The following is a 15,363-nucleotide window of genomic DNA, read 5'->3' as shown; positions in this document are numbered from 1 at the left end:
TTTTAAACTACATCGCAGAAAATGAATTATTTGGAATTGTGCTTTTAAAAAATTACAATGTGAAAATGCAAAAAATTTGCGTTTTCAAATTTCAGGTAAGAAGATTTTTTTAAAAAATGTACAATTTTAAAGGTTAAACTGCAATTTTAAAGGTTAAATTTAAGTTTTTAAATTGTACATTTTAAAATTGTTATTTTTAAATAGTACTTTTTGAAATTGCAAACTCACACGGACCCTTAGCAGATCTTAAAAACCTTTAAGTTCATTTTCATTCATTTTCCTTAAAATTTAAAAATTTAATGGACTATATATTATCACCTATTATTACATTTGTTTTAAAATTTTTAAATAATATAATATAACAAAACACTATATAAATTATTAAATCTAGATATATAAAATAGATCACCTTCGTTAAATCCTATTCCTAGAAAGCAACGATAGCCGGCCCAATTACCTCAAAAAAACAGAGAGGAAAAAGTAGCGGCCCATTGCCAATTAACTAAGCACTAGCAAACGACATCGTTTTTGGCTGTGCAGAAACCTTTTATTTTCAACTTTTGAGTGTGCTTGGGAAGAAAGAAAAGCCTTGGGTGTTTATTTTTCTTTCTTGCATCTTCGCCATCTCAGTACGCAGAAAGAAACCCTCAAAACCCGAATCAGTTCAGAGCAAATCCAAACAAGTCAAAAGCAATGAGTCGTGGAAGCGGAGGTGGCTACGACCGCCACATCACGATTTTCTCTCCCGAAGGCCGCCTCTTTCAAGTGGGTATGTGCTATGTGGTGAAATATCTCTTTTACCCCTTTAGATGTATTTCAATCACACGCAGCACCTTCATTGATGTTCCCAGAAATCCATTTTTGAATTTCTGAATGCCATTTTTGATCGGTTATGTAGATGTAGGATTGGTCGTTGAAATGAATTGTGATTTGTGGTAATATTTGTCGCAGTTAGGTATGTAATATCAAAGGAACACATTAGCGGAGCTTTTTTTGGGTTTTCAGGGCCATTGATTACAAACCCAATTAGTATTTATGGTGGTTTATTTCGCCCTTTGGTTGGTTGCCGAGAAATCCGAGGAAAACAACGAGAAATCACGATCTTGAACCTTATTTTAATTACTCAAATTTTGAAAGACATAACTTAAGCAATTTACCTGCGATGATAGTTCAACTGAGCTTGGTTTCAGAGTCGTGGAACTAGGAATAAATTTACTATGACCCTTATTGGCTGTACGGGAGAGTCCGGATTTTGAATCTAGTTTTAGTTATTCAAAAACTTAAATCACAGTTCCTGTAGCTCAAAGAAAATCATTGAATTAAAAATCCCTTTGATGGTCTAACTTGACCCTTTGTTTGGTCGCTGTGACATCTGATAAATATGAAAAGAAAGAAATATCTTTTTAGTCTCATTTTGCTTATTGATATAAGAAACACCCAGTTATACTAATTTAAAGTAGTAGCATCAGTCTTAGAGGTGTGAATGTCTTTGTTTTCTTAATTACAGAAGTGTCATTTTTTGTACATTTTCTTGGCACCTTATGGGGTTTAAGATCTAAACTGTAGTACTTCAGAAACTGCAGGCTTGAAATGAGTAAATGTATTTGCTAATATGTCTTTTTAGTCTGTGATATCTAATATGTTTGGGTATAAATGAATGAACAGAGTATGCTTTTAAGGCTGTTAAGGCTGCTGGAATCACCTCTATTGGTGTACGAGGAAAGGATTCAGTTTGTGTTGTGACCCAGAAGAAGGTCCCGGTGAGTATCAGTTGCTTGTCATGCTGAAAATTCGTTTTACCTACAGTTTGAATTGACTTGGGTTGTATAAATCATAAAATTTGAAATAGGACAAGCTTTTGGATCAGACAAGTGTCTCACATCTTTTCCCCATCACAAAGTATCTTGGGTTGTTGGCAACTGGCATGACAGGTGAGGCAGCAAGTTTCTATCTAAGCCTTTTTATTTTAGTTTTAAGAAAGATCAAACTTAAAACAGCCTGTCTGTATCAAATTTGCAAATTTGGTTATTGAAAATGTTAAAGATGGTAACATGTCTGAGCATGTAGTCTGCTGTTATCAAGTATGTGTCCCACATTTACTCTTCTGATTTGAAACTAGAATGTTAGCTTTTAGTAAATATTACTGTTATTAAAACCGAGCAGGGATGATATGTTCCACTTGTACTGTTGATGCAAGCGCACCTTGTACATAATTATGTAACATGTTGCACGACAAAAGTCCATGGAACTTTTATTTTTTTTATTTTTTCACATGATGAAGATCCGTATATGGAAGTCTACCAGCACATCTGGACTAGAATTTAAGTTGATAACATCAATTACACAAATGTGTTGTTTTTAGAGAGTGTAATTTAATCGTCCATATTGTTATTGGTCCCAAGTTCACATATGCTTCTTCCTCTATGGTTACAATATGAAGATGTGATTTTCTATTCAGTGCTCTTTTAAATGCGTAGAACTTGGATAATTTTGGCATGCTATTTTCCAGCTGATGCAAGGACCTTGGTTCAACAAGCGAGAAATGAAGCAGCTGAGTTTCGCTTCAGATATGGATATGAGATGCCTGTGGATGTATTGGCAAAATGGTATATCCTTATTCTTTCGCTGTCCAATTTGGGTACCCTTTAATTATGTAACTTGCAATTTATTTTTAGTTAATCAACTACTAAACTATTCTTGCTATATGTTTTGAGTTAAAAAAAATTAGTTTCAGCCATCTTCGCCAAAAAAACCCCATTTTTTGAGCGGAACAATTAAAAATTGTTGCTTTTCCTTCAAATAGATTAGCAATATAGTGAACTCATGTTTGTGCATTTGACTGGAAAAGAGGAATTGCTGGTTTCGTATCATATAACTCCTTTTTGTCTTTTATTATGTGGATATCTGTGCATTACTTGTTTTTATTGCTCTCTCTCATGTAAAGTATGTGCACTTTATTATTGGGTTTAAATAAATTCATAGTTTGTTATCTTGTTTAGCAGATATGCTCCTAATATAGAAAAGAAAAATGGAACTCAAAGAATATTAGATTGTCCAATGATATTGTTTCTTTCATATTTAGGTTGAATTAAATGTGTAGTTTGTTCTCTTTCCTAGGATATATAGTCCTGTTTCCTAGGTTTAATTTAACGTAGCCCACCTTGATACCCACATTTAGGTCAAATAAGATACGAAAAGTAGAAGATGAGGATGATGAATTGTGGATTACACAAGAACACAGTGTTCTGTTTTCAGACTCTTCCTGAATTCAGGAACCTTGATGTTAGGTAAATTTTGCAGCTCCCGTGGCCAGGGATATTTTTCTCTTAGATTTATGCAATACACTAGAAAGCATAGTTATTGCACCCTTTTGGAGTCAATAAGCTTCACCTTCTTGATTAAGAAGATGCTTGTTCATTCAATTGTTAGACTCAGACCATAATGGATTTATTACTCGAGGTCTTGGGGACAATACACAAGAGTACTCATAGCAGCATCCAGAAGGAGTTTCATTCAAATGTTAGACTCGGACCATAATGGATTTATTATCGAGGTCTTGGGGACAATACACGAGTGCTCATAGCAGCATCCAGAAGGAGTTTCACTGATAGTATTTGTTAGTCCAGGACATCAAATTCTTCATAGATGGCATGCCACTGTATGTGACAAACACCGATTCGTAAATATGTCAATACTTATGCTTCTTCAAATTATTGAGTATGTGTAAACTCTTGTGTTCTTTCCATTTTTCCCTTAATAAACATTTGCGTATGTTCATAACATTGTAATCAGAAGATTGTATGTCATTCTATGTAAGGTCGAAGTTAGCCCAGAAAAAAAAATGCAAGGTCAAAGTTAGTTTAACTAATGTTTTGGAATTGTTTGCATTTCAGGATTGCTGACAAATCACAAGTCTATACTCAACATGCTTATATGAGACCGCTTGGAGTAGGTTTGTTTCTTGTCTTTTCCATAGTTGTCAAAGATTCTCCTCTCCCGCCATTATGTGTTAATTAAACTTAGTATTCCTTTTTCAGCAATGGATTTGTTAAACATATATGAGCTTTGTTACTGATTTTTTTATCCCTTCTGTGATTTCATTTCTTTGCTTTTGGAAGTTGCTATGGTTTTGGGTATTGATGATGAATTTGGACCTCGACTCTTCAAATGTGACCCAGCAGGCCATTTCTTTGGTCACAAGGTATTGGCAAAACTTATCCTAGAAAAATTTTCATTCCCTCTCTGAGGGTGTTTGTTCTTGCATTGCTCAACATGAGAAAAAATTATGCCAAAGATTTATGGAACAGCACGTGAACTTTCCAACTCTGTCCACCTAAGTTTTACACCAGCAATCACCTCTGATTACTTTTTTACTACGTTCTTTATCAGGGATATACCTAACAGACATAATTATTTCTGCATCGCATTCCTGGCGTACTAATACAATTTCTATAATGCTGGAACTATCTCCAACCTGACGACTAGGATATTGTATGTATCCAAATGAAATAATATGAAGGATCATATGTGTCCATAGTTTATGGCTGTATGCTAGCTGTGGACTATATTGAAGGCGATAGATATTCTGTCAAGAATAACTTCTATAAGGCAGCCAAGTCAGCTAGTAACACCAAAATCCATTATGACGAAAACACTAGATAATTTCTTCTATTCTCTCCATTCCCCTTCTTTTTCTTCTTTGTCAGCCATAGCAATAATAATTGTACCAGTCTCATTCTTCATTGCAAAAGCCAGACTGATAAGTAGTGTTCTTCTGTTTGTTTTTTTGTTTTTCTTTTTATTTTTTCTTTTTTAGTTTTTTTTTTATGTATTTTACACCAAGAACTGAAAGGAATTTTTTGCACAAAGAAGAAGGAGAATGGGGCAGAAATTTTTTTTGCTGGAAAATAGTTTTTGAATTTCATCTTCATTCACTCCTTGCATCTTGAAAACAGAGAACAAAAGGTGAGGGAGATAAAAAAAATTTTTGAGACATCTTCTCCATATCGCCTATTATACTCTCAGCATCAGGGTTGGAAGACCTTGCCAACTTACAACCACCTCCAGATTTTAACTCCACAATTATCACCAATTGCTTCCAGAACCCCTCCATAAGATACTGCAATTCCTCTCCTACGGGCCTAAACGAAATCTTCAAATCCACCATTGTCGCAAGCCATCTCTGCAATGAGTCAAACAACCCTAATTGTGTCGAATCATTCCCCAAAATAAACCTAAGAAGGAGGGGGAATGGGGGGCTGGCGTTGATTCTCTTGAGCTCTGTAGATGGTGGGTTTCTCTTAGAGAATAGAAACAATCATGTGTTTTTGTCCTAATGAGTTTTGGTGTTACAAGCTGACTTGGCTGGATGTTATTGGAGGGCACAAAGGACCTGGTTTATGCCAGGTCCTTATAGAAGTTATTCTCATATTCAGTTATTTTGTTATCACTTTCGTCAACTGTTTTTGCCTTCAATCTTCATTTTTATTTGTATTCAGTAAATTTACATAAATGATAATAACTAAATGTCTTGTTGACTGATGGTTTATATAACGGGTTATCATAAAAAAGATGAGTAGTGTTCAGGGAGCGGAGCACTTATAAATTGCATAATTACATATGTAATCTATCTATATAATGGAATCTTGTTGTTCTTGCTGTTAAAATATCTAGATCAGCTTATAATTAACCTGACCTTAAAATGATTGAAGAGAGTGTTGATCTTGTGATGTTCACTTGTACAGTTTTATAATTACCGTGATGAGTGTCTTTCCTTGCTCTTCCCTGCACCATGTTATTTATGGCCTTGTAGGAGCATCAATGAATGTTGTTTCAATTGGACTTACGATTCATCTTTTCTTTGTTCATCATTAGCATGCGATTGAATTTCTGTCCTGTGAGTTCCTCATGATATACTTTGTTTAGGCCACAAGTGCTGGATTGAAAGAGCAGGAGGCAATTAATTTCTTGGAGAAGAAAATGAAGAATGATCCTGCATTTACCTACGAGGAGACAGTGCAGGTAAATGTGGTGTCTTTTTTTTAATGATCAGGACTTTTAATCATAAGGGTTAAACTACACACATTCCACCACACTATTCACTTCATTTTTTTCAAAAAAATCAACATAAAAACATTCTCACTTTTATATCACATCATTCACTTTTTATATCACATTATTTATTTTTTATTATTATTCAAATAAAAAAAATCACTACAAAACAAAATTTTTCCACTTTCCAATACCACTTTTTCATTTTCCTATACCAATCATTATTTTGTTTCTTAATTTTTTAAACTATGATCAGTGTCGTGGGGGTGGTTGTTGTTTGCCAAACACCCTCAAGATGACTCAAACACCATTCCATGTGTTTTTCTCTCCCTTCCATTTTGAGAGTCAAATTGGGTATCAAAGATGGTGCCTTTCCATGGATCCCAATTAGTGCCCATTTTTTTTTAATGGTCACCTGTTTTATTCAGGTTGGTAATGACATGAATTACAGGTTGGTGCAATTAATTCGATTATTAGCAGAAGCCTTATCATAAATTGATTTGAAATTCCATATTTTCTTTCACGAGAAACTTTCCTACACAGATTTGAATTCTTACATTCTTAATTGTGAAAGGTGCAATAGAATAGTCTTTTTTTTTTTTTTTTTTCGTCTTTAGTTAGTAAAAAAGCATTTTACTTTTGGAAAATGGGTTATTAGCAATCTTTATGCTATAACAATTTTGTGAAAAATGTTATCCCTTAATAATTTGGGCAGAATTCTTTCTTAATAATTTTATGATCCTTTGGCAAACACTGACATGTTAATGTTTTTGACGGCTGATTCTTATTTCTACATCTAATGTGGCCTGTTGATTTCATTTATAGACTGCAATTTCAGCCCTGCAATCAGTTCTACAGGAGGATTTCAAAGCCAATGAGATTGAGGTACTGAATATCCAGACCATTACTAGCCCTATAGTTGGATAGGGCTTCCTTGAACTCTTGATGAGGATTATGACCATTATTTTGATGAACTTTTTAATTCTTAATAGGTTGGAGTGGTGGGGAAGGAGAACCCGGTCTTTAGAGTTTTGTCGATGGAGGAGATCGACGAGCACCTGACTGCCATAAGTGAGCGTGACTGAGACGGAGCAATAGCCGAATCCATCCGAAACAATACCTAGATTGATTTACTGCAGGATGATGCTTTTTTCTCATTTGATGTTATTTAAGATCATGAAACATGTGCTCAAAAGGATTTTGGCTGAGCTCAAGACTTTGTTGTATTCTGATTTACTGATCCGACATTATGCTCTCATAATTTGTGTTTGAATCGAACAGCCCACCAAATTGTTCCTCAACCCTCACCACATCTAAATATGTAATGATAATTATGGTATGATACGATGGGACATTAAGTTATTGGGTCCTTATCGATGCCAACAACTTGCATCTGGTTTACCTTTCTTGTTGGATTAGTGATTTAATCCTCATCATTAATCGCTTTTCCTCGCACTGAAAGGGAGGGTTTATGAGAGCTATTTGCCACTGAAATCGAATCAAATGCTTAATGCGAAAAACAATCATATCCGATAGCTAATTAACCACCCACGTAATTAATCACGTGCTTTCCATGCATGCCCAGGGGCCCCACGTGACCCAACCTAGGCAGGTTTTACTGGTGTACAGGTGACATCCTATGTTTCTAGATGTGATAGCGCGTTCTCTTGTTTTTTTATTTGTTTTTAATTTGTTTTTTCAATTTTAAAAACAGATTTCTTTAAATCTCTTGCGTTGACAAACCTCAACCGGTTTCAGTTTCGGTCGGTTGCAACAGCGTATCCTTATCCGACCGCCACGTGTCTACCAATATAAAAGGCAGGAGTATGCGTTTTTCTTCTTTCGAAATCATTTTAACCCCGAAGAAAAAAAGAAAGAAAGAAAGAAGGAAAAGGGTAATCTCACATCGAGAGAGAGAGAGAGAGGGGGACATATGCTCTTTTGATGCCTTAGCGACGAAGATAAAAAATTCAAAATACTTCGAAAATCAAAAGCTTTTAAGGTTTGTCTCCTTAATTCTCTTTCAGATTTTTAGGGTTTCTGTGTTCGACCCTTGGCCATGCCTTTCAGGTTTCCAATTCTTTGCCTTCGATTCGATCATTTTTTTAAGATTTCTTTCTGTTTTTTTATGCCGTGAATTGTGTTTGGGATGTCAAAGGTTTGTGTGTTTTTTTTTCTCGTTGGAGATCGAATCGATTTTTTTCCTACAGTTCTGTTTGGTTGCTGAGAATATGTTGGAAAGGAGGAGCCCCTGAAATGTGCGTGCTCTCACAAATTTATAGGTTTTTATTATCTCGAAAATCAAAACTATCTTAAAATTAAGGTACAGAATTCCATTTTATTCGTCTTTTCTTCCCGAGTTTTTTCGGCAACCAAGCAGAGAATTAGATTTTGATAAAAGTGATTTTTTTTTTTTTTCCCTCTATGTATGGAACTATTGCATTTCCAGACATTACATACGGTTTAGAATTTTGGGTTTGTAAGTCATTGAAGAATGAATTGAAGTTGAAGGGCTTCATATAAAATACCTATTGGTTTAAATTAGGAATTGGACATTGAGTACAGTTTTGGAAAATTTGATTTGACTGACTTCATTATCTCGTTTAATACATTTTTTAATTGTTTTAGGGATCGTATAGTCATGGCAACTGCAACTATGGCCACAGCAGCCGGTGCAGCTGCTCTTTTGTACTACACTTTGAATCAAAAATTACAATCGAGAAGGTCTCATGGGGATGATGATGGAAATGATAGCGATGCGCCTGATCATGCTCCTTTGGTTAATGAACGTGTTTCGCATAGACTAATTCAAGCCCCAGCGACATGGTTAGACACAATTTCGACATTGTCGGAGACTCTTAGGTTTACTTACTCTGAGACTCTGGGGAAGTGGCCCATTGGGGATTTGGCATTTGGGATCAGCTTTCTTCTAAAGAGGCAGGTAAGATGCTTGATGGCTTTAGTTGCTTTACTTTACTTGAAATGTGGTACACACAAAATAATTATGTGTTTTCTGTGCATCATTAAGGAATAGTTTAGTTCGCATAATATACTTAATAGATAGCTGGAATTCGTTTTTGAATATGTACTGAAATTTTAATGCAAAGGATTTTCACACATATATAAACATGAGTCCAGGTCAAATTGCTGTTTCTTTGTTGGTTTATATAGACAGGCACTGATATTTGCTGACATTATGCACTGAATATGTGATGTAAAAGACTTTTCTTTTAGTAGTATTATTATTAATTTTTTTATGGGTTACAAGGTAACCAAATAAGTTCTTGTCATGTTTATAAGGAACAATGGCCTTCTTTATGGCAAAATGGCTTTGAATAGAATGTTGCCAGTGACACTTGTGTATCTGGCCAAGCTTCTGACTGTTTCACGACTTTGCAGGGAAACTTGCATGTTGGCAGTGTATTTGGTGGTAAAGACAGTTTATTGCTCAAAGGACCAGATATAACTGCTGAACTCAGATACCTCTTAAACTTGTTGACCCTATGTTGGCATTTTTCAAAAAAGCCATTTCCTTTGTTTTTAGAGGAGACTGGCTATTCCAAAGAGAATGTTCTTCTTCAGGAACCCAAAGCAGGAGTAAGTCATGTTTGAAATTGAATTCTGGTATACTTGCGACCTTTTCTTCTTCTTCTGTTATTTATTTATTTTTTTTGGCGGGAAGCAAATTGACCTAAATAGTCACCGACACTTTAGCATGGAATACAGTGGGTGTTTTTGGGATGGACGAATTGTTTTTATGTGCTAGATCGACCGTGATATGGCAGTATTTACTTTTTTACAACTTTTAAGCATGATATATGCTGCTTACGTTGGTGGTCTGAATTATCTTATTTCTTTTGTTCTGCAGATTTTAAAGCCAGCTTTTACAATTCTAGTTGACCACCGTGCAGAATGTTTTCTCTTATTGATTCGTGGGACACATAGTATTAAGGATACTCTGACTGCTGCGACTGGAGCTGTTGTACCATTCCATCACAGTGTTGTGCATGAGGGAGGAGTCAGCAATTTGGTTTTAGGTTATGCGCATTGCGGGATGGTTGCAGCTGCTAGATGGATTGCGAAGCTCGCTACTCCTTGTCTTATTAAAGCACTTGGCCAATATCCTGGTTATAAAATTAAGGTAAAGCCGTGATGTGTAGTTATTCTAATGCTTCTACTCTAAATTGTTTAGTGGGCATTGCCACAAGATACACTAAAATGCTTAATTTAGCTATTGGTTCATGAAACAGTTTTGCGTTCTCCTTTCCATTTCTATCAAAGGAGTCAATGTTGTTATGTGTTAATGTAGCTTCCGGAAATAAAATATGGTTTCATTCGAAAATTTTTAGCTCCAAATATTCCTGTTTAATCATAGTAACTTTTCCATCTATCGTACATTTTCTGTACAATGTGTATACGAGGCTCCATAAATTGGTTGTTGAATTAGTGGTGTTTTTTCTTCCTCTTATTCTGCTCCTGCTACCTATATCAGTTTAGTATTTATGCTCCTAAAGTTTGAATAGTTCCAAGTACCTGCATGAAATTAGAAGCGTTAAAAAGTAAATTCGTAAAGTTTCTCTTTTTGTGGATTTTTTCCTGTAACGATTAAGTTTTTAAATATATTTACGAAATGTATTCATTTGGATTCTGACAGATCGTAGGGCACTCTTTAGGTGGAGGCACTGCAGCACTTCTGACATATATACTGCGAGAGCAGAAAGAATTTTCGACAACGATCTGTGTTACTTTTGCTCCAGGTTTGTGGGTGCTATACACCATTTTCTGATATTATTTTACTTCAACAACTTCAGGTTCTGATCTCTCTTTGTATCCCACTTATAACAATGTTTGCCGTGTCCTGTGTTATATTTTTATGGTGTTTGTTAAATGAGATTTTCTAAATGTGTATGTTGATTTATTAGCATACCTAGAGCACTGACCAAGTATATATTACATGCAGCTGCTTGTATGACATTGGAATTGGCAGAATCAGGCAATGCTTTTATTACTTCTGTTATAAATGGAGCTGACTTGGTGCCTACATTCTCAGCTGCTTCGGTGGATGACTTGCGTGCTGAGGTTCTATTCTTGAGCTCTGTAATTTGTTCAGATATTTTCTTGCCTTTAAGAAGTTGAGATTTGAAGATTTGTTGGTAGATTTCCCATATCTTATTGGCATTTATATATTATTCTGATGATGGTCATATGGAATAGTTTGGGACTAGGGTGATATTACTTGGACTTTTTAATTGTAGAGGACAAATTTAAACTCTACTTGTAGCAGTGCTTGTGCCAATAAAGGCTGTTTATTGAGTATGTTGGAATCTCCATACATTTCTACTTCGTTCTTGATTTCTTGCCTCATGATGGTTAGAATATCACAATGAAGCAACTTATCAAAAAAGAATATCACAATGAAGCAAAATCCAAAAACTAAAAGTCTACCATGTAGCTCTTTCTGAACCTAACTTATCTTGCTCTTCATTTTATCTATTCACTTGAAATGATTATGACACCGTGTAAATTCTATCCAAGTCTCATCCACATTCACACAAACTACAGCAGGGCTTGGGTGGTCTGGCTACGTGCTACTTGACAAGATTAATATGCTTGAAACTGTTGTTACTTGTTGATATCTTTCTCTTTGACTCTCTCTCTCTCTCTCTCTATATATATATATGCATGTGTCTCTATTATATATTTGTAAGTGTCACTTGTTGATATATTATGTATGCTTTCGGTTGTTTGGTCATATTTCATATTGTCAACTACATGCTTCATGTTTATGTATATATATTTCAAAAATATTTCCTTTTACAGGTGACGGCCTCTGCTTGGCTAAATGATCTGAGGAATCAAATTGAGCATACAAGAATTCTCAGTACTGTCTATCGTTCTGCTTCAGCACTGGGTTCTCGTCTTCCATCTATTGCTAGTGCTAGAGCAAAAGTTGCTGGAGCCGGAGCAATTTTGCGTCCAGTATCCAACGGTACACAGGTAAACTCCATTCTTTTATAGCAATCAATTTCCCTGTGTACTTCTCCCTCTTCTGTCAACCTGTGTATGCTTGCGAAGATGTATTTGAGAAGATAGAACGTTAGTTGGCTAGTTGGAAAATGATGTATTTGTCCAAGGGTGGAAGGGTTAAGAGCATACTTTCCAATTTGCTTGCATACTTCATGTCCTTCCTTCCTCTTCTTGCAAGTGTTGCAAATTGTATTGAGAAGCTTCAACGTGATTTTTATTGGGTGGGCTAGGCAGAGAATATAAATATCACCTAGTAAGCTGTTATATAAGGTTTGTTCGCCTATCTCGGAGGGAGGGTTGGGGTTTGGAATTTGCGGAGCTTCAGTTGTGCTCTACTAGGAAAATGGCTTGGGCGCTATGGGAAGGAGAGAGAGGCTTGGCGGATAGTGTTGATGTACTCTAAATTTGGTAGTTCATAGGGTGGGTGGTGTTCTTGCGGACCTTCAGTTGTGCTCTACTAGGAAAATGGCTTGGGCGCTATGGGAAGGAGAGAGAGGCTTGGTGGATAGTGGTGATGTACTCTAAATTTGGTAGTTCATAGGGTGGGTGGTGTTCTGATGAGCCTCTTGGGGCGTATGGGGTGGGGATATGGAAGAATATTAGGAGGGTTGGGAGAAGTTTTCAAGTTATACCAGATTTGAAATAAGAGATGGCTCTAAGATTAGTTTCTTTTGGCAACATCTGTGGTGTAGGGATATGGCCCTTAAGGAAGCCTTTCCAATTTATATAGTGTTGCTTGCGAAAGGATGCTTTTGTTGCGTCTCACTTGGTGATCTCTGTTGGTTCCATTGAGTGGAATGTGAACTTTGCTAGAGCGGATCATGTTTGGGAGGTGGATGTTTTTGCCTTGTTCTTCAGGGCGTTGTAATTAGTTAGATTGAGACGGGAAGTTGAAGACAAGTTGTGGTGGATCGCTTTAAAAGAGGGTTGTTTGATGTTAAATCCTTCTACAGAGTCATGGGTAGTAATGTTGGCTCTCATTTTTCTTGGAAGACTGTTTGGTGGACTAATGCTCATTTGAGAGTGGCCTTTTTTCTTGGTTGGTGGCCCTAGGAAAGGTTTTTACCATGGACATTCTTTGGAAGCGGCATGTCATTGTGGTCAATAGGTGATGTATGTGTAAAAAGAATGGAGAGTCTGTAGTCCATTTTCTTTTTCATTGTGAGGTTGCTTGTGCCATATAGAATGTTTTCTTCAGCTGATTTGGGATGTATTGGGATATGCCTAAAAGAGTAATCGACTTGTATGCTTATTAGTGGATTGCTAGCAACACTCAACACTTGGAGTGTTGCTGTGTAGAAGATGATGTATTTGTGCCTTTTGTGGTGTTTATGAAGGGAAATGAATGATATAAGTTTTGTGGGTCGGGAGAAGACATTGGGGGAGATTAAGTATTTATTCTTCAATTCTTTGTATATTTGGATAACTGCATTTGTTCTTCCTTTGGTGATTAGTTATCTTGGTTTTCTTGTTCTTTTTGTTGTTCTTAGTGAGGACAAGGACATAAATGTTCAAATAAGTAGCCATTAGTTGATCTTTTCTCCCTTGCTCTCCTGCCTGATCTGATGTATTGGGCCTTTTTGTAAGTTAGGCATCACCTTGGTAAGTGCTGAGATACTAATGGTCATGCGACAATTAACTTGGCTAAAACAGTTCTTGACCTGGTCGTTGTTTCTTTTATAATTGGCGGTTGATTTATCTACTTTGTCAAGAGTACCCAGAGTTTATTGACCTGGTCATTGTTTCTTTTATAATTGGTGGTTGATTTATCTACTGTGTCAAGAGTACCCAAAGTTTACTTGATTTGTTTAAGTTTGATACAAGATTCCATTTAACCAGTATATTGCATTTCTGGCGTGTACAGGTTGTGATGAAGACAGCTCAGAGCATGGCTCACGCAGCATGGACACGCCCTGGTCTTCGCTTGTCTTCTTGGTCATGCATGGGTCCCCGTCATCGGGCCACAGCTGCTCGTGCAACCTCAAAAGAGGAGGGAAGTTTTCCCGAATCTTCTGCTACCAATATAGAAGCTTCTGACGATCTTCTGTCATCCTCCCAGAACACTGCAACCACAACTGCAATTGAAACCATTGAAGTTGCTGTATCTTCATCTGTAGGAATGGAATGGACTCCAGAAATGGAATGTTATTCTGATGAAATAGGTCCAAATGTTGACGGGGTTGCTGATCTCAATGGTGTAGAAGATCTCATTAGCCATAATAGTCATGAAGACCGCATGACCGAAGTTGAATTATGGCAGCAACTTGAGCAAGGGCTTTATGATAGGACGGATGGCGAGGAGGCTGATGTGGCGAAGGAAATAAGAGAAGAGGAGGCAGCAGCCATTGCAGAGGTAAGTGAGGACCAGCCAGAGAGCTCTACACGAGAAATAAATGAAGTACACAGATTCTACCCTCCAGGGAAGATTATGCATATTGTTACCCTTCCCTGTGATGTTGCAGAGAGTGAAAGTGATAGTAGCCCTACCACCAGTGGCTCAGAGAATGGCCATACAGAAGAGACTAAGGTCGGGATTTTTCTCACTCCTAGATCACTGTACAGTAAACTGCGGTTGTCACAAACCATGGTTAGTGATCATTTCATGCCGGTCTATAGAAGGCAAATTGAAAGACTAATAAAAGATTTTGAGGAGGAAGAAGGCCTTAATGACCATAAAACTGGAGAGGTAGTTTTATAGGAAAAGGGATTCTTTCAACCAATAGTTGTTAATAAGCACAAAATTCTGGTTGTTTACCCCATTGATTTTGAAGCCAGGGTACCTAGAAAGATCAGTCCATTGCTTTGCTGCAATGGGGAAGGCTTATGATGGGGGAGGCACCAGTTTGATGCCCTAACTGCTGAAACCTAGGAACAAAATGGACGAACTCAATTTTGGCTTCTCTGGAAATGATGTTGGAAGGTCATCCCAGGGATGTATACAGTATAACCAAAATCGTAGTTGTGTAATTTAGTAGAATTTTGAGGTCAAATTCATTCTTTTGTTCTCAATTGATTGATTGAGTTGATTTTGTGTCTGTCATTGTGAATTTACCTACTTGTGCAACTTTCGTTTTGATGATTGTATCTATTGTTCTCTTTTTTTTTGGTTGTGCCTTGTTTGGGATAGCGTGTTGGTTGCTTTGTCGTCATCATAGTTATCGCCTTGTAGAGGTTCCTAGGATTTAGTTGTCAGCTGCGTACAAAGACGTTGATATAAATCCCTGCACTAATTTTAATGAAATGTTTTCTGAAAACGGTCGACCCACTTGTGCTGCTGCTGTGCTT

General features: G+C 36.7%; 2 protein-coding genes across 4 annotated transcripts; both read left to right on the top strand.

Annotated features, from left to right (window-relative positions):
- The first annotated feature begins 568 nt into the window (after nt 1-568).
- On the top strand, nt 569-7,409 carry LOC132188558 (proteasome subunit alpha type-6). The gene is made up of 9 exons (XM_059603051.1): nt 569-769; nt 1,666-1,760; nt 1,850-1,931; nt 2,510-2,606; nt 3,894-3,952; nt 4,119-4,201; nt 5,926-6,021; nt 6,877-6,936; nt 7,044-7,409. The coding sequence occupies exons 1-9, from the start codon at nt 694-696 to the stop codon at nt 7,134-7,136; spliced, it is 741 nt and encodes a 246-aa protein (XP_059459034.1). The 5' UTR covers nt 569-693; the 3' UTR covers nt 7,137-7,409.
- Nucleotides 7,410-7,918: 509 nt separating this feature from the next.
- On the top strand, nt 7,919-15,118 carry LOC132187700 (uncharacterized). 3 transcript variants are annotated; one of them, XM_059602097.1, is made up of 8 exons: nt 7,919-8,053; nt 8,680-8,992; nt 9,451-9,648; nt 9,920-10,192; nt 10,706-10,808; nt 11,012-11,130; nt 11,872-12,048; nt 13,943-15,118. In XM_059602097.1, exons 2-8 carry the CDS (start codon nt 8,693-8,695, stop codon nt 14,774-14,776), a joined length of 2,004 nt encoding a protein of 667 aa, XP_059458080.1. In that variant the 5' UTR covers nt 7,919-8,053; nt 8,680-8,692; the 3' UTR covers nt 14,777-15,118. The 3 variants fall into 3 exon arrangements, with proteins under 3 accessions (XP_059458080.1, XP_059458079.1, XP_059458081.1); XM_059602096.1 differs by lacking the exon at nt 7,919-8,053 and adding an exon at nt 8,075-8,121; XM_059602098.1 differs by lacking the exon at nt 7,919-8,053 and adding an exon at nt 8,351-8,374.
- Nucleotides 15,119-15,363: the final 245 nt, after the last annotated feature.

The sequence above is a fragment of the Corylus avellana genome, chromosome ca7 (genome assembly GCF_901000735.1).
Source record: "Corylus avellana chromosome ca7, CavTom2PMs-1.0".
NCBI classification, from domain to species: Eukaryota; Viridiplantae; Streptophyta; class Magnoliopsida; order Fagales; family Betulaceae; genus Corylus; species Corylus avellana.
Note: the sequence above shows the minus strand (reverse complement) of the source record. Positions and strands in the feature narration are given on the sequence as shown.

Excerpts from the sequence above, each read along its gene's own strand:
- LOC132187700 (XM_059602096.1), top strand. Across the intron at positions 8,993-9,450 it reads GCTTTCTTCTAAAGAGGCAG|GGAAACTTGCATGTTGGCAG; the intron begins GTAAGATGCTTG and ends ACGACTTTGCAG. Across the intron at positions 11,131-11,871 it reads TGGATGACTTGCGTGCTGAG|GTGACGGCCTCTGCTTGGCT; the intron begins GTTCTATTCTTG and ends TTCCTTTTACAG.
- LOC132188558 (XM_059603051.1), top strand. The coding sequence starts at position 694 with ATGAGTCGTGGAAGCGGAGGTGGCTACGACCGCCACATCACGATTTTC. Across the intron at positions 4,202-5,925 it reads GCCATTTCTTTGGTCACAAG|GCCACAAGTGCTGGATTGAA; the intron begins GTATTGGCAAAA and ends TACTTTGTTTAG. Across the intron at positions 6,022-6,876 it reads CCTACGAGGAGACAGTGCAG|ACTGCAATTTCAGCCCTGCA; the intron begins GTAAATGTGGTG and ends TTTCATTTATAG.